The sequence below is a fragment of the Hyaena hyaena genome, unplaced genomic scaffold, assembly GCF_003009895.1.
Source record: "Hyaena hyaena isolate Hyena2069 unplaced genomic scaffold, ASM300989v1 scaffold_476, whole genome shotgun sequence".
Taxonomy (NCBI): Eukaryota; Metazoa; Chordata; class Mammalia; order Carnivora; family Hyaenidae; genus Hyaena; species Hyaena hyaena.
Window position 1 is genome coordinate 166,644 of NW_024081111.1, and position 19,910 is coordinate 186,553.

The window sequence follows — 19,910 nt, forward strand, 5'->3', positions numbered from 1 at the left end:
GAGCAGAATTCAAATAATAAAGATTTCTTAATATAATTCACTGAAATCTTCAAAATGGTGATTTTAAATGCTCTTCAAAATCTTTTCAATTCTTTATGAAAGAAAAAAGATAACCAAAGTTGTTTTAGTTAGCTTTGGGAATTTGAGTTTCTGTAACAATCTTCAAAATCCCAGTGGTATATCACAATGAAATCTCATTTCTCACCTACAAAAATGCTTGCAGTTTGCCAGATGATTGTGCCATGCCTTCCAGAAGCCAGGCCCTTCCAACTGGAGCTGTCTCTCTCTTTCATTCTTTAGAGTCCTGGCTGAAGGATTTCTGAATACTCAGTTCTCATCATATGTGTTCTAATGCCTCCAGTTGTTATTGCCTCCCCTTAAAGGACTGGCTGTGTTTACAAAGCAGTGTGGAAAATCTCAGTTTTTTCAAAGATTTTTTTTAATGACAGCTTTATTGAGATATAATTCATATACCATATTCACCCTTTAAAGTCTACAATCCAGTAGTTTTTAGTATATTCATAGAGTTGTACAACTATCACCACAATCTAATTCAGATCATTGTTGTCACTCCTAAAAAAGCCCCACGCCCCTTAGCAGCCACTATCTACATTCCCCTTCTCACCAGCCTCTGGTAACCACTAACCTACTTTCTGTCTCTATGGATTTGCCTGTTCTATGGGCAATTTGTGTAAATGGAATCATACACTGTGTTTTCTGTGACTGGCTTCTTTCATTAAAATGTTTTCATGGTTGATCCATGTTATGGCATGTGTCCCTAAAATACTTTATTTTTCCTGTGGCAGAAAAATATTCCATTGTTTGGATATACCACATTTTGTGTATCCATTCAAATGATAGAATTTTAGGTTGTTTCCACTTTTTGGCTACTATAACTAATACTGCTATGAACATTTGTGTACAAGTTTTTGCGTGGACATGTATTTTTATTTCTCTTGGATATACACATAGGAGCAAAATTGCTGGATCTTTGTTGTACATTAAAATTTTTGAGGACCCGCCAAGCTGTTTTTCAAAGCAGGTGCATCATTTTACAATCCTACCAACAACACAGAAAGGTTTAAAGGTTTAAGTTTTAACTGACTGTATACTCCAACAAAGACAAGCCACAGGATTTTTAAATTTGTATTTTACATTTCATTATCCTGAACCATCTTGCACTGTCTAAAGCAGAGACACAAAATATCGTCTCTTTACTGTGACATTAAATGAGATGGTACTCCAATAGCTTCCTGTTTTATTTATTCTAGCCAAGGAAAGATGACAGAAGCAATTAAATACTTGCAAAAAGTTGTGGAAATTGCAAGAAATAATTTTCAAAGCCTAGATGTCGTGAGAGCAAGTACAATGCTTGGGGACATCTATAATGAAAAAGTGAGTATATGTGTTTCTTTAGTGCTGTTGTTATTATTATTATTATTATTATTTGAGAGAGAGCATGAGCAGGGAGGGGGCAGAGAGAGAGGAGGGACAGAGGCTCTGAAGCGGACCCTGTGCTGACAGTAGACATCCCAATGTGGGGCTTGAACTCACCAACCAGGAGATCATGACCTGAGCCAAAATTGGACACCTAACCAACTGAGCTGCCCAGGCGTTCCTGTTTCTTTCTTACAGGTGGAAATTTGCAGAGTTTTAAAATTCTATTCCCATTTGACTCTCCCCTTCCCATAATATGTTATGCAGAATGACCCCAGGACTACAAGGCTTAGTTAATGCACAAGACAGTTATTTCCTCTTCTTCTAAGATCTGAGCGCCATCTTGGGCACAGTCACCACAAGCTGCTAAAAGTGATTCATATCTTCACAGCCAGTGAAGATTCTAAGTGGTTTTGGACTTGAAGAGCAATTAAACATTTCAGTTCAAAGAATATCATTATAATGGTTGGCTCTTATCTGCTGACACTAGCATTCATCTCCCTTGCTCCAAATTCTCATTTTATTAATCCAGCTGTGATGCCCCTCCTACATCCCTCAGGAGAAGAAAGCACAATCCCAAGAGTAATTCTGAAGGAAATACAGAATTCTAGCATCAGATTGGTTATGTGAAAGAAAAGAGAAACAAGAGAAAGTCTAAAATTAAAGTATCTTATTCAAGAGGTCATTACTAGTGAAATGCATTGGTCATAAAGCATTGATCTTTTGATTTATGTTCTCATGACTTTATATTTTATTACCTAGATTTTTCTTGAAGAAACAGTATAAAAGAGACTTTTTTCCTCTAGTTATAATTGCTGTTTTGATAATGAATAGGATCTATCATTTTTAGGGTAGTTTCATTCTTAATGTTTATACACCTTTTCTTAATCTTTTTTTGAGGGGTTATTTATGTAGTGATTAAAAGCACTAATTCTGAGACCAAACTGTTTGGTTAAAAGCCTAGTTCTTTCACTTATAAGATCTGTGACCTAGGACAAGTTACTTACCTTCTAGGTGCCTCAAGTTTCACACCTCATAAGGCTGCAGTGAGTATTGAGTTAATAAATGTAAAGCAGTTAGAATCGCATCTGGCAGGGGAAGCCAGTGCCAGCTATGTAAGCCATTATTACTCTCTGCACCTTTAGGTGGTATCATACAATTCCCCTTTTCCGAGACTCAGAGGGTTAAATAACCGACCCCAGATCTCCAGGTTTCTAGGTGGCAGTGGTATTCAAACCAGTACAGTCTTTTATTTGCCATATTGACTTTTGACTTTGATGATTTCAGAATTATTTAAGCTTTTTTTTTTTTAAGAAAATAGAGTTTGAAATTAATTTGAATGAATGAAACTACTATCTTTAGTCTCTGCTATGGGAAACATGCTTTCAAGGACCTGATTTCTTTGTACACCACTCTCTCTCACTAGCCCTGCCTCATTTGCCTCCTCTCCCTCCTATTACTCACTGTCTTTAAACCCCCCTTTTGTCTTGACTATCACCCTCTACCTTCTTTCCTCCTCCCCTACACACCTTGCCCTTCTCTCCTGCCCCTGTCTCTCTGGTCTGTTCTCAACTCGGTGGTCCTCTCTCTCCAATCTCCCCCGCTTGGTTTCCCCTCTTTCCTTGCACCTCCCCAGCTGTCCCCCCAGGTCTCTCTCCGCGGCGTCCCCAATCTGCTGCCGCATCTCTGTGGCACTGCGCTACTCTGGTGACTCCTCTCTCCTGGATCTTGTCCGTGCTTTTGTTTAGTTTTTGGGATACTGTGGTGAAAAGCAGACACGGCTTATACCCTTGTGAGGCTGGAAGTCTAATGGGAGCTCATGCTGCACTAGTAGAATTGGTATTCCTAATTATACATAGTGTTTCTTTTTAAAAGGATTGTTCTTCAAAACAGAAGTGCAGAAAAATGTAAATTGCTTTACTCTTCTACCAAACAATACCCAGAACTCAGTGTTTTGGAATAGCACAAATATTAAGAATCTGCCTATAGGAGGACTAGGAGGAACTTAACAGAGGACCAATCGGAAGAAGAAGGGGGGAAATGGTGGGGGAAAGGGAGAGAGGCAAACCATGAGAGACTCTTGAATGCTGACAAAAACTGAGGACTGATGGATGTGGGGGGGAGGGGGGGATGGGCATGGAGGAGGGCACTTGTGGGGATGAGCACTGGGTGTTATGTGGAAACTAATTTGACAATAAACTATTTGTAAAAAAAAAAAAAAAAAATTGAACTGGAGTTGCAAAAAAAAAAAAAAAGAATCTGCCTATATTTTCCTAACTGCAAAAAGCATAAGGAAAACGAAACAATAAACCTTTCTCATAGGTAATTTTTAATTTTGCATTTTTAAGCTTTTTGCCAAGAGTTTGTGTCTCATCAGTATGTATTTTATACTTTGGTTATTAATTCTTAAAGAAGAGTCTGATATCTTAAAGGTGAGAGACATGAATAATATCCAAAGGCTGTGTCAACTACCAAAAGTTAATTTTTTTACCAGTTTATCCCCAGTTTATCCCAATTCTAATTTAAAATTTGGAAGATTCCAGGTATCAAGCTATCTTCAAATATACATGCCTTCAAATATACAAGTTGATTCTTACACCTGAGTGATTACTTATACTTTAATGTAATAAATGGTCACTGATAAACAGTATGATGTTAAGTACACATTACTGTAACAGTTAAATGACATGACAGACTTCAAAACAAAACTTGATTTGTTACTGAAATTGTTAATGTTGCACTCAATTTTTATGCATTACTGTGATTCTTCTCAGATACTTCCGCAAGTCAGAGAATCTACTGAATACTTCTCAGGCTGAATCTGAATTGTTAAATCATTGCCAAAAGTATGATTTGAAAACATATAACAAAGTGGGTTTATTAGAACTAAATATAGGTATTTTTCCTTCTCATATTTTTGAAACAAGAGGATACCCTTGATGACATCCTGAATTTCCTTCTAGTTCTATAAAGGGAACTAGGGAAATGACAAGGAGTGACTAGGAAAATATCATTCCTGGAGGAAATGTCGAAGAATTATTTCATGTTTCTCTTTTCAGCTGCTTATGGATATTTCCTAATTACATTAAATGCCTTTATTTCAGCTATATACCTGAACAGTCTCATAAGATGTTTGCAGCACACACTTTTCCATGAAGGAAACTGTCAGGACAAAGAGGAACCTCACTGATTTTTGCCCACTTGACCCCGAATCTGCATTCAGCTATTTGTTAACTGTGACCTTGGGCACATGAATTCGTTATTCTTTATTCATCTTTTAATTGTCAATAACAAAATACCTTAAAGACAAGCTATTTGAGGATTAGAAATTAAAAATACATACATGATACCTAGGTGAGTTCCTAGGACATACTGGGTACACAAAAGCACTTAGCTTCTTTCTTTTTTTTTTTTTTTTAATTTATTTCTAGGAGAGAGAGAAAGAGACAGCGTGAGCAGGGGAGGGTCAGAGAGAGAGGGAGTCACAGACTCTGAAACAGGCTCCAGGCTCTGAGCTGGCAGTCAGCACAGAGCCCGACGCGGGGCTCGAACCCACGAACCGGGAGATCATGACCTAAGCGAAAGTCGGACGCTTAACCGACTAAGCCACCCAGGCGCCCCTAAAAGCACTTAGCTTCTTAATATCTCAAGCTCGGATCTCTCCCTGAAACTTCAGACTCCTATCCTTCTGTCTGCTTGATATCTTCACTTAGATCACTTCAAATATAACCTGTTAAAAACTGAACTCATCATATCTCCTCTAAATTCTATTCCTCTATTAACTTAATGTTCAACTATGATGAATATGATTCAGGTGTTTTCTAGGAAGACTTCTCAGTCTATGAGCTCTCCTTATCTGACCCCATCCAAGTCTATGGCCTTAAATAGTATCCATATACTGATGGCTCCCAAATTTGTATCTCCATCCCTGATCTCTCTTTGGGACACTTGTAACTCTAACTGGCCACTTAGCATCTCTACCTGGACGTCTAACAGACATGTCAAATTTAACATGATTCCTTCCTCCCAGGCTTCTGCATCTAAATAAATGGCATCATGATCCATCAGCCTAATTGATCAAGCCAAAAATCTAGATATTCTTTGATTCTTCTCTCCTTTCTTATCTATATCTAATCCAGAAGCAAATCCTGACCTTTTTCCCACCAAAACATATCTCAGACCCACCTTGTTCTCTGTGTCTGCTCCTGTCATCCTGTCAGTTTATGACACTCTATTCTGTCTACTGCACTACGACAGTAAATTCAAGCCCACTCCCCGCTCCGCCCCTGTGTCATCCAGTCTCCACACAGAGGCCCAAGTAGTCCTTTTAAGTGTAAATTAAATTATGTTATTTCTTTGCTTCAAACACTATTCCATTACTTCCCATTCTTCTTAGAACATAAATATAAATCCTCACCCCGATCTGAAATATTCTTTGTGAGATGTACACTCCCATACCCCACCTTGGACTTTCTTTCTTCCCACTCTCCTCATCCACTCCAACACAGCCCAATGGGCTTAGTAAAGTCCTTCAAGCATGCAGAGCTCTTTCCTGCCTTAGGACATCTGCCTTAGCTGGAATGCCCTATGGAATGCCCTCTAATCTGAACTTCATATTGCTGATGTCTTGTCATCATATCTCAGTTAAATGTCATTTCTTCAGAGAGGCCTTCCCTTGGCAACCCAATAAAAATAGCCAAATAGGTGAAGATAGTTTGAAGGCACAAACTTTCAGTTATAAAATGAGTAAGTCTTGGGGACGTAATGTACAGCATGGTAACTACAGTTAATAACACTATGTTATTATATATTTGAAATTTGCTAAGAGTAGATCTTAAAAGTTCTCAAATGTGTAACCATGTGAGGTAATATTACCTAAATTTATTTTGGTGATCATTTAGTAATATATACAAATACTTAATCATTATGTTACACACCCAAAACTGTATGAAAGTACTTTGAAAAGGTACTTGTATTTTGTAATTTAAGATGGCATTATTGTTATTCATATGGAACACTGTTTAATCACAGCTACCATTTTTCTAATTTGATTCCTCAAACACATTTTCTTAATCTAAAATTATGAAATCTTGGGGTGCGTGGGTGACTCCATCGTTTAGAATATGAATAAAGAAAAATTCTTACTTTTTGAAACTAAATAAGTGTTACCCAAAACAGACATCTGAAATGTAGACTTATTATAGATTTTTGCATAAGAAATCACCCCAAAGTGGGGCACCTGGGTGGCTCAGTCTGTTAAGCATCTGACTCTGGCTCAGGTCATGGTCTCCGGGTTTGTGAGTTCAAGCCCCGTGTCCGGGCTCTGTACTGACACCTTGGAGCCTAGAGCCTGCTTCATTTTCTGTGTCTTCCTTTCTCTCTACACCTACCCTCTCCCCTGCTCATGCTTTGTCTCTCTCAAAAATAAACATTAAAAAATTTTTAATAAAATAAAATGATGAAATCTAATCCACTGATTTCTATGGAGCTTTTGAAGACATTTGAGAAAGAAGTAAAAAAATTCAATCAATAAAAGTAGCTGCTTGGTTGAAAAAAAATTTTTCTACCTCTTACCAAATATCTGAAATCTCCATTTCTTTTCATTGAAGTCCTGAGAGCTGCATGCCAAAATAAATCATATGAAAAAAAGCAGCCACCAGGTCACTCTTTAACATTGCTTTAATATTCCACATAGACTTATCTCATAGTTTTCCTATTTATGATATTTTCTTATTGTTCTTTAATTTCACTAGAATAGAAGTGTAATGAGAATAAGAACCATATCTGCCTTATTATTTTGTTCCAGATCCTAAAAGAGAACCTGGCACAAAGTTGGTGAGCAAAAAGATGTGAATTCATTGAATCAATCAATAAATTTGTAACTAATTATATAGGATTGTCTCACTTTAGGGATTCCAAACTTCTATCTCACTTTTGTACAATAATTCTAAAAAGCTGTAGTGAATCTTCAAAAGCAAATCTAACATTGCTGATACTTGTCAGTATTCTTTTAAGGCCTTCTACATACTGCCTTCATCATCTCTTTTTGGGTTCATATTATTCATGCACTGCATTCTAATTGTATTCTTTATAATCAATTCCAAGAAATATAAGACCACAATTATAATACAAAACTGTATTTGGAAAAATATTAGAATTAACTGTTTTCTCTAGTTATGATAGTGTTATTATAATTATAGTTGACACATCTTTAAAAGATTATTTATCCTAATTAATTTACCTTTTACTATATAATCATGGAATACGGGCCACCCATCCCATCTTCCTGATGTTATGTTTTGATGAAAACATATAACTAATATAAAGTAGTCAAATGAGAATGCTTTCGGGAAAATAACTAATAGACTCTTTATAGGATTGCTCATTCCTTAATAAGATCAGAAAATAATCATGTAGTTAAAACAATGGTAGTTCCAAACTCAAATAGCAGAGAAAATGTGTAAAAACTGATTTTTCCTTAGTACTGAGAAAATGTTCATTTATTTTTTAGCTTGCTCATTGGATAGAGTGGCATTTCAGATGCACTAAGAAGGATCTAGTAAGAATTAGAATGATGCATGAAAATTCTATATATTGCAATAATGCAAGCTTTGTTTTAAGGTCTGTGATGTCATCAAGGTCCTGTCCTGAAACTGTCCACTAAATACTTCTCAGTGATAGTTATGACACTAAAATCGCTTCTCGGCCTTTTGGCTAAGATCAAGTGGATAGTTATAACACTAAACAAAGTTCTCTTTCCCAATAAGATCCATTCATGAAGTGCATAAATTCACTTATGTATTCTCAAATTCATATTTAATATTGCCAAGATTATATACTGGAGTCTTCTGAATATTATGATTAGATAGGGATTAACTGATAGCAGAATTGAACTATAGAACATTGGATAGAACCTTTGGAGAAGATACAAAGTTTAGGTATTAAACTCTTTAAGAATTGAAAATCTAGAAATGCAATACACATTAGTGAAATCTCATTCCAAAATGGTATGTATAAAAATGGTTGCATAGGAAAAGAATTAACGTATTTCCTTAATAGTGTTTTAAACTACAGAAATTTAGGTTGATATCAGTTTTATGGCAGTTGTGTATGTATCTAATGACTGAATATTAGGCTCAATTTGAGGGAAGAATAATTTTATGTAATTATAATGATAATTAATAATTATGAATAATTATAATACTCCTATTTTGGGGGAAATACTTGTTAAAAAATCTAATATAAGTTTTAGGCAAAGTAAATTCTGTTAACTGCTGAATCCCCACTGCCTGGCATGGAGCTTGGTAAGTAGTAGTTACCAGATGAATGAATAAGTTCATTCTAACATAAAAATATATGAGATAATTCTGGAAATTTAAATATAAGTCCATTTATTTATGGTCCCTAATTTTCCTAAGACTTTCATCTAAAGTTCTGAGCCTAATGCTCAGAAATATAACTAGAACAATAATTAGATATTTATACTTCTCTGTTTTTAAAAATAGAAATGTTTGGTCTAGTCACATATGTTCAGCTCTTTTGTCCTATATCTTTGATATCTAGCAAAACATTCCAAAATATTAACCAGTTTTATTTTCATCTTCAATATTTGTATTGTTTCTCAATCATATAATTTGCTTGTCATACAAATATCTTTGGTACAATTTTACCTTTTCTAATTAAGTAAACTTATCCTCCTATCAATTTATGTTATACACTTTGAAATAAAAGAAAGAATTGTTCACTTCAACAAACAAAAATTACTATTGATAAAATACAGAGGGACTGTGTTTAAACTAGCAAATTTAATTGGAATCAACCATTTGAGTAGAATTCACTAACCTGTCCTTGTGGGTCTATAACATAATGTTATATGTACTGCGTATGTAGGTAACAACTGTCACACAAGCTCTATTTCTCCCCCTCCTCACCTTGCTAGCAACTTCTGTATTCAGGTTGCTGTCTGAATGTCATGCTTATACAGAGATACATGGAGTTGAGTATGCCTCCACTGGTGTATGCAATAAGGGTTTTTCTATGGTGTTTGTAATAACAGTTCCTTCATAAAATGTTGTGAGAATATCATTTTAAAACTTGTAATAAGATATTCCCTCTTGTAAGGGCTTCTTCTCAAAAGTATGCATGCATGTTTATGTGTATAGAAGAAAGAAGAGAGGAAGGAGAAGAGAAAAGAAGAGAGGGCTAAAGGGAAGGGGAGAGGAAAGACGAGGGTTAGAAGTCAACGAAGAAGGGGAATTTTGTTCCCTAGAGTCTTAAAAGTACAGCTCAATCCTAAAAATGATATCCTCTACTGAAGAAAACTCTTTTTTGAAGCATTTTAGAAGATTCAAGGTTGGCAGAAAATAGTCTCTTTACTGGGGCTCAATTTAATTATTTGTAGAATAAGAATAACATTTCCTTATAGGATGACTTATGAAAGTTAGTGACATAATACACATGAAGAACGTAGCACTGGCCCTGACACCTTGAAAGAGCTTGATAAATACTATTTATTTGTGGACAGTGGCTTTTAGGAGGATAGGAGAGTACAACCAAAACCCACAAAAAAAAAAAAAAAAACGAAACACCACCTTGAATTTTTGCAGTGAGATGTTGGAAATGACTTAGAAAAGAAATAAACAGTTAAATGACCATGAGTTGTGCTAGTGCCATCAAGTTCATAACTTTCAGAAATCTTGAATACCTCCTATGTCCACAGTCAAGAATGACATAAACACATGGAGAAAACAAGAGCAACAACCAAGTCAGCAGATAGATACAGTATTTTCACTGGCCATTGATTAAATAGATTGACTGAAAATGATCTCTTGCTATGTCTGAACACAAAATCTGGTTTAAAATACTTCATTAAGTAAATCCAATGCTACAAGTAAGAAACTTACATCCAAATCAATGTGAATCAGATACATTTTCCCAAACTTCTTTTAGCTACAGTGTATTAGGTTGAACCATATGAAAATACTAATATTTGACCATTTTTATTATTTATTTATTTTGCATTAGTTTTTTTAATAGTTTATTGTCAAGTTGGTTTCCATATAACACCCAGTGCTCACCCCCACAAGTGCCCTCCTCCATGCCCATCATCCTCTATCACTCCCCCCAACCGCCATCAGTCCTCAGTTTGTTCTCAGCATTCAAGAGTCTCAAACTTCTTTTTGCTACACTGTATTACGTTGAACCATATGAAAAAACTAATATTTGAACATTTTTAATCCAAAAAAACTTAAGTTGCACATAGTTCAACTTGGTAGATAAAATTTTTTTAGTGTATTAACTTCAAGATGTTGTATGGTGAATAATCACAACTTTTTAAAAGAACCTTATTCTAAACAAACAAACAAACAAATAAAAGAACCTTATTCTAATAGAGACCCTACTAGCCCTTTCCCTCTGGAAGATGAATGCCATATGTGGAAAGACCAGTGTGGTATATGCCAAGGTGAGCAGACGTGTGGAATGATGGAATAAAAATTAAGGGAAAAAAATGATTTCTCTTACATTTTTAGGGATACTACAATAAAGCTTCTGAATACTTTCAACAAGCTTTTGACACAACAGCAAAGCTAATGAACATGCATAATGTGGATGAAACAAAAGTTCATTATGGAATAGCAAAAGCTCATGAAATAATGCTGACCATTAACAATTATATCGAGTCTGAAGATCTCACCAGCCTTGACTACCTGCTGTCGTGGAAGGAGAATAGAAGCAGCGTTGCACCTCATCAGAATATCGGTAAGACTTGGCTTTTTGAAAACACTTTAGTTTTTGTGTCATTCTTGATGGCTCCATTGGTGATTTTGATTTTATTGGTAATTTTAATTATTCTTTACTACATGAATATTAGAGGGGATGTGAGGATCACTTTTTATGTCAGCTTGACTCAGCTCTAGTCCCCAGTTAAGAACTTCAGAATAGGATTTTTAAAAATTTTTAACAGTACTGCCTATGACAGACCTTTAGGTTACATACTTGTTCGTAAATCAAACTATTTAAAGGAAAATATTTTGGAGATGTTTGGAGATAACTCAAATGGAATTGTAGACAAAATTGTGTTATGTAAAGAAGCCTCTCCTGCTTGGAACTCTTTTCTTTCCCCTTAAGTCATTTAGATGAAACAATAAGCTCTTTGGTATTTATTTTCTCCATAGAATAAATAGGAAATAACAGTAAATTGGGCACAAAGGAATTTTATTGCTTCTTTTATCTTAGTAGAATACCACTTAACACTGTCCTTTTGTTATGAAATAAGTAAAGGTCTCATTCCAAATATATGTACAAGATGAAGTCTTAAAAAACAGATTGCTTGTTGAATTTCAATGTGCTCAAATGCCCAACAAATATTTACAGTTAACTATTAACTAACCACTTTTCGATAATATTTTGCTCACTTCAGAGTGTTGAGTTGTCATATATTTGTGAGCTTGTTCTGTAGTTTTGAATTATCTTCCCTTTACTCCTTCATTTTGTCCACCCAGGAGATAAAGCAGAGGAAATATGATCCGTCTATCTATTAGATTACTTCTTCTGATAAAAGGTTTGGTAGAGAACAAGTTGGGCTACTCACTTTTTCATATTTACTTGGATAAGCTCTAACCATCACGATAATAATTAGGAAAAAAAATACTCCTCAAAACTTGCTTCTCTGATCAGAGCCATGTGTCTTTTTGCTGCAGTCTTTTGGAGCTTTTCAAAGATCTCTTTTGTTTTGTTTTTTCTTACCCTATAAAGCTATTTATTTTTCTATTCTTTTTAAATTTTATCCTCATTTTTGGTAAGGATGTTCCAAAGAGCTTAGGAAGCAAAAAAAAAAATACATTTCAAAATATTATTCAGAGAGTAAAAATTCAGTTATTTGTATGATGGAGAAGATTAAATTCTCTGAAATGCTATAAAAGTACACCCACTTCCTGATTCATTTGACTGAAATTAGAAATCTATGCATGGATGAGCTATGTCATTATAAAAGTGAAGAAGAATCTTTCAGTTTCAAATATAAATGAGAAGTTAATTCTTCTACTACTGGCATACTTAACATTTTTAGTGATAGTTGTTCTATTTGGAAATAAGACCAGTCAGACATTATCAAACATACTTGCTTGTTTACATAGACATATTTTAGTTCAAAATACTAAAATCTGCTTTCTCAGTGCTTCAAAAATGTTTCTTAAACCACAGCTCCTTATTATTCTACCTTTGCTCTGCTTCAAAACCTTCATTGGATCCCTACTGCCTACAAATTAAGTACAAGCCTCTCAACGTGTTTTGACAGCCTCTCTTCCCCCGACCACCCCCACGTCCCCCAGATACACGTAACATACATTATTATCACCACCTCACTTCCAACTCTAGCCCCATCCAGGGAAATCTCACTGGTCTTGCAAGGCCCTTCTCAAATGTCGAAATCTTCCCTGATCCCCCTCTTACTGGACTGTTGTCTCTGTTCCCACATTGAATGCCATTCATTTCTCTCCAAGCGCTTTTCATCTGTCATATTCTGCATCCTATCGTGGCCATTTCTGTAATTGCCTTATCTGCCCAGTGAGAGTAGGAGTGTCTTGAAAACAGATGCTGATTCTTGGTATCTCCTACAAAAGAAGGCACAATGCCTAACATCTGCTAGGTACCAACTAAATATTTTGTCAAATTAAATAGAATTAAAGGGAGTATGTATGTCCTCATCATGAGGACATATTTGCACTGATCACTTTTTAAAATAGGATTCATAGTTCCATGCCTCCTTGGAAAAACAAGAACAACAAAGCAACTACGATCCAGTGCTGTATTTTGATTACCGTGTGGTTATCACATGAAGGCAGGACAACACCAAGTGTGATGTTGACAAAATGAGGCAATACAGAAATATTATTTGGAAATCTGAGCAGCATTTAGGTTTTCAAATTTTGCCTTTCTCCTCTGAAGAGGCATCTTTAATCTTGCTATTGAGGGGTCCCATGTATGCAGAAAAAAAGTAGATCAAAGATTTGAAAGATATATTATAAAAGCTGTGCAGTTTTCTTCACCTCTGAGACTTACATCCTCCAAACAAATCATTAGCTCACAGAGCAGGCAATATTCTTTTAAGCAGAGGAACATGACCCCCTAAGGGAATAGAGAGTGAGAGCACTCAGGTCTCTAGATAAAATAGAACAGTGATTCACCAGCAATCATCTCTCATCTTTGTACCTTTCAGAGGGAACACAGCAAATATAGGAACTTTCATACCATTCTAATACTCTTAGATATGGTTGGAATAATTTCATCTTTCCTTTCCTTTCCAATAGTGAGATAAGAATAGATTCTCTCCCCAAATTTAGGAATTTAGAAGGAATTCAAATTTATTGCAATTCAATAAAATTATTCAAGCCTGAAGCAACAGAAATTGGTTGGCTCTAGAAGGATTAAGGCCTATGAATTTCTGCTGATTTCTCCAGAATATAGTTTAGTTTTCTACTATAACTATTATGTCTACAATCATGAAATTTATCTTTTTAATGAAAAGCTAATTCATCCTGCCTTTTGGAGATTATAGACCGAAGTGTGGAATAGTAACAGGGAAACAAAGCTTTTCTTGTGCAATTTAGGAGTACTGTTAACTTAGAAATGTAATTATAGCCATTCAAATGCCAACATGGTTAACCACTTCACTGATAATATCAGTTACATGATTTTAATGCACATTCTTATGGAAGTCAAATGTAAATTATATCAGAGAAATAGGATGCAAATCCTGAGTATAGAAATAGATGAATACTCTGGCTAGCCAGTAATGACACTGTTCTACAAAATGACATGTAAAGGGTTCCTTGAGTGCCAAAAATATCACTCTCGTTTTATGAATCATTTAATATTCTTAAAAGAAAACAATCAAGATCATGAATTTGTCTCTCAGCCCTTGGTTTATGTTGGTTTAATGTTGAATCCCTGGTTTAATGTCGAGCCACATTTTCCTACCCTCTTCTTTGCTTGTATTTTTTATTCATGAACTCAGCCCTTTTAATGAATGTGAAAAAAGCCACATTCATGAGTGAGCCTCATGTTCTATTATACTTTGATCAGCCACTTTAGTTAAATAACCCTAACAATGAGGAGAAAGTTACCGAATTAGCCAAAAAGTCAGCAAGCAGGTTTTACTGCATCTTATTGTCACAGAGCAAACCTCTGTCTCTAAAAATGTGTTCAAAAGCATGACACATAAAAAGAAGATTCTGATGAAAAATCTGACTAAATCAAAGCTCACCCTACTGGCATTTGGGGTAATCGAGAGATGGTGTTGCTCAAAAGTCCAGTTACCTGGGTTCTAATACTATATTGAGCACTAATTAGCTTTGTGACTTCAGGCAAAAAATTTCAATCCAGGTATCTTTATCTGAGGTTCAAAACAGATCACTAATAAGATTCCTCTGGACCTGGGAATAATCCCTCCGTAAGATCATACTCTAAATGGATATGGCATTTTGTAGTCTTTAAGAGTTCAATCTAGATTTTCATGAGCATTTTATTTATTGTTTTACTCCCACAAATACTTGTTTCTGTGGGTTTCAACAAAAGGGAATCGTATTATTGTTGTTACTATTATTATTACTATTTTAATATATCAAAGAGCTGTAAAATTGCGGGGTGTAAATATTTGATCTCTCTGCTATAATTTATAATAAAGGAGTTTCCAGCTCTCTGCTGTCATATGCAGTTGTACTTGTCCCTGGTTGGCACTGCTGAAGTTGCGAAAGCTAGTGCACTGTTTCATCTGCAGACTTTCAATTCATCCTCCTATTTTCAATCCTGTGTCATACTTCCCCTCAGCATCTCCTCAACCACTACCTTTTCCCCACTATTCCTTGGGCCTCTGATTCCTGAATATGCCTGGTTCTTTATCATCACTACGCCTTCTTCATGCACTTTGGACTGTGGCTGTCTCTGCCCTCCTCAATCTAGTACCACTTCTACAGCCTCTTTCTAGCTTCTGAAAACAGGTTAAAGCCTTGAACATTTTTGAGTTTATAGAACCATGAAATTATTAAGCTGTGTGGCACCAAAGAAATTACTTGGCCCGCAAGTTTTTTCTTTTCAAATGTCCTCAGGTCCAGAGAAAGGCAGTCATGCAAAAATCTGAAAGACAAATAGGTCTATAATCTAGTGTTCTAGACTTCTAGTTTAGGAATTCTTTCTATGTGTTGCACTTTTTTACAATATTACTTTACATTTACTAGAAACCATGTCTAACATTTAAAAAGATTCTCTTTTTCTAATGTTTATTTGTTTATTTTTGAGAGAGAGAATCCCAAGCAGGGTCTTGCTGTCAGCCCAGAGCCCAACGTGGTGCTCAGTCTAGGACCTGAGCGTAAATTGAGAGTCAGATGTTCAAGTGACTGAGCCACCCAGACACCCTCAAAAGATTACAATTTTAATTAAAGTCCAGATAAGAATATTCACATTGAAAAGAAACAGGTGGAACTCTATTTCTGGCCAAGATGGAGCAACAGGGAAAGGATTACCTTCCTGTCTTAAACAGCTAAAAAGATAAAACACAGAAGACAAATGTTTGCAGAAATTGGACAACGAGCAGCACAGGACAGTGATCCTTGGGAAAAAAATATGAATACTGTTAGGAAAAAACCAGTCTGATTAAGCTGATTCACACAGTGTTATGAATGACTGAAAGTAGTTTAGCCTCTTCAGAGCAACTAGGATTTTTTTATATGTTGGAAGATTACCGATTGCCAGAATTTGGAACATTTGTAATATACCATACAATTGAACCCACTCAGGCAGTGTGGGGCAAAATAATTGTGGATAATGAGGCCAACACATGGACTGGTATTCTACAGTCTGGAAATTTGCCCTAAATTCAATTTCTCTAAGCTATTCCTGAATTTCAAGGCTTTCCTTTCTTCAATATAAATCTGTGCACTGTTTGGTTGTTTTTTAAAATTTTATTTTAGAGAGAGAGCACATGCAGGAGTTGGAGGATAGGGGCAGAAGGAGAGATAGAGAGAGAGAGAGGGAATGAATCTCAATCAGACTCCATGCTCAGGGCTTAATGTCACAACCCTGGGGTCATAACCTGAGCCAAAATCAAGAGTCAGACGCCCAACCAACTGAGGCACCCAAGTGCCCCAAATTTGTACATTAAAAAAAAGAACTTATTAGGGTTGTTCAATGACAAATCACTATCCCCTTGAAGAATCTGATGAAAGCTAAGGTCTCTCTCTGCTCTTCAGAGAAACCTACAATTACTGCATATAATTTTCTGAGGGTTCAGTAACCATTGATCCATTCTATGTGCTTACCAGTATCTGGTTCTTTATACTTTGAGGCACATGGAGAACTGCATTTTTCAGCTCCTGGCAGCTAGGCAGGGCTCAGTGACTAGTTCTGGCCCCTGGGCAAAAGTCACCTCTGGGTATAAGATAGGAGAGCCTGCCTGAGATCCTACAGCTGATTCTTTCTTTCCCTGCTGCAGTGATCATAGTGGAAGCTTTAGTAAAACTTATAGGGCAACAAGATGGACACAGTAAATCTCTGCACATGGAACATTTGTCCTGGAAGGCTGTTTGGATCCACAGCAGACTTTGTGTGAACACAGAATAATCCTTTATGGTGGTGAACCACTGAGATTTTCAGAGTTGTTTGCTGGTACAGCTTAATGTAGCCTGCCTTAACTCTGCAAGCTTCAGGGTGCTTCATGACGGCCCCTACATAGCAGCAGTGGGAGCTCCAGGGGTAGAACCTGGAGAGCCATTTCTCCATATGACAATTTATAAATTGTGTGTTTATAGGTTGCAAGTCTGCTTGTGATTTTTTTCTAAGGCAGAGATTCTTAAAATCCTTTGTGTTTTACTTGCATTTCTTGTCACAGAAAACAAGTTTGATAAGACAAAGGAGAATGAAACATTAAAATACATTCTTTATATACTCTATGCTACTGTCAGAAAACTTAAGAAAGATATGTATCTTTTCTGCCAGTCTCATCTAAATCATGATAGATTATCAAAGTATACTTCTAATAAATTTTAAGAAAGAGCTTAGAGATTTCACTGGCTTCTGCAACTGATAATAAAATAATTCCAAAGATGAAACATGCCAAAGAAGACAAAATCAATACTTAATTGTAGCCAAATTTTTAAATAAAAAAGACTGCAGAGTTTGAGCCTGAATTTCAGATTTCTTCCTTCAAACACAGTTCCCCCATCTTCATATGTTTTCTACAACACAAATGACACATTTGCTTCCTTAGGAATCAAATACTTTTTTTCAGAAAACTAATGCTTACTTCATTGGGAAATAATAATGTAGCTCTAGATCCCTCGGGTTGAAAGATCTTTTTTTTTCTTTTTCCTTTTTTTCCTTTCTGAGAGCCTCCTTCTCTATCTGCTGCCTTGGTTCAATAAAAGAGAATTCTTGATTGCTCAAACAAAAACTATACTTCTTTTAGATTCTGCTCACAGTTCTTGGTAGCTGATGGTGTTACCAGTTTTAACTTTCCAAGGTACACTGAACTCACCATTTCCAAGGGAAAAAATGTAACTGGGTTTTTCTCATCTGGTTTTATTTCAATTTCACCTTTAATTTGCTAGTTTGAAAAGCTTATGAAAAGTTTGTTGGTTGGCTAAACCATTGCAAAACGAGAATAAATGCCAGAGTTGGACCAATACAGAGTTAGGGCTAGAAGTTCTGAGGAAATCCTATCTGTATTTATCTAATTCCCACGGAGGGGTCTCTACCCTGCTTCCAACTATGTCCCTTTCCCTGTGGGCATGGATTCCAAACCCTGCGCCAATTTAGGTGAACACTTTCCTACCATTACTAGAATTTGGAGGCAAAAGAATCTTCTCATACGTGTATTTAATCCTTCCTTAATAAGGCTCTCTTGGGATAACTCAAGTAATTCCTAATCTATACAATTTCTTCTGAAAAAAGGAGTGACATGAATACTTAAAATGTGAACAAATTTTGTTAGCTTCTGAATTTTTCCAAAGCTTTTCTGATTTGGGCTACTGTGTGGAAGTGTTTCTTATTACCTTTCACCTTTGTACCTTTGTATTCCCATTATGAATTTTGATTTTTTAAAACCACAACATCAATCAGAAATTATATCCATGGTCGCAAGACTCCATTTCCTTTAAATTCTTTTACTCTGCCCTTCCTGTATTTTTAACTCTCAGACAAGAGTGAATGTTTTTATAGGCTAGATTCTTCAGCATAATTAATAGAAAAATAAATAGATTTCATGATGAATATTCTTTTAGAAATTAGAAATTACTTATAATGCCTTTTTATGATGACTGACTCGAGTAATGATGCCTGAATATGTACTTCACTTCTCGTGGGTGATGTCTGCCTCCCAGGGATGGGTACAGTGTGCTCAGTGTGGGAAATATTGAATAAGAAGCTAATCAGAAGAAATGCTAGCATATTTCTTAATTTTAATGCCAGTTCATCCTGACCAGTGTCTTGACCTTCCTAAAATGAATCCTTGAAGCACTCCAAATCCTAGAAACACCTGAACACATTTACTTTCTGAACCCTCTAAATTACTGCCACAATGAGATAAATATTAAGAGCACTAGCCAATATTCACCATCCCCAAATCTTTATCACTATAGTATACTCAGGTATTTTCTTCCTTTCATTTCATTCTATCTTTGATCAAAAAATCTGAGCAAATAGATATTCTTTCATCTTGCCCTTAAGGTAAACAAGTTGGACTTTGTCAAACCAACAGAGAAAACTAAGGTTAGCTCATTTAAGTGTGATGCCTCTAAGGGGTTGCATTTATTGACTTCTAACATGGAATCAGGCACCCAAAATGAGAAAAAGACTGGTTAATGCTAGCCTTAGTGAGATAGTCTGATTTCTATGTGTTAAGATTAAGTATTCCATTGTATCAGCAGCTATTAACGTGTAATTTGCACTCTTATCAAAGGGAATTTAGTTCAACACTTTCAAAATTCTTCTCATCTTGTTTGTTAAATGAGCTCCTGTGAAGGGATATACAGTTTAACTCAAATCTCCACATTTTCAACCCAGTTATTAAAATAACAATGGAATAAAAAACAATGGAGAAGTATGAAATAAATGAAGCTTCAAAATTAACAGTCAAGTAGAGGATTGGTGAGAAAAACTGGGAGAGTTTATAAATCAAATGACCATCATAAAATTGAGGGGTTAATATTTTTGACTGTTCAGATTTATTTGGCCTTTTTACCATCACCCACTAACAAAACTATGAAAAAGAAGAAATCAACTATATGAGAGGAAGCTGTTATGTCTAACCTTTAGCTATTAATTAAAATTAAAATATAAAATTAATAAATGAAAAACTCATGTCTGAAACAACATAAGCAAAATAAACTTTTTTTTCATAAAAATCTTGGTAGAGGGGCACCTGGGTGACTCAGTTGGTTAACTACCAGATTTTTTATTTCAGCTCAGGTGATGATCCCAAG

At 35.7% G+C, this 19,910-nt stretch overlaps 1 protein-coding gene across 4 annotated transcripts in view; it reads left to right on the forward strand.

Moving 5' to 3' along the window:
• Nucleotides 1-19,910, forward strand: part of TTC29 (tetratricopeptide repeat domain 29) — a 240,545-nt gene that overhangs the window by 149,374 nt on the left and 71,261 nt on the right. For all 4 annotated transcript variants that reach the window (XM_039254293.1, XM_039254292.1, XM_039254295.1 and 1 more), the window contains 2 exons: nucleotides 1,272-1,395; nucleotides 10,968-11,196. In XM_039254293.1, the coding sequence (XP_039110224.1) occupies nucleotides 1,272-1,395; nucleotides 10,968-11,196 (353 nt within the window). The remainder of the gene's footprint in view (nucleotides 1-1,271; nucleotides 1,396-10,967; nucleotides 11,197-19,910) is intronic.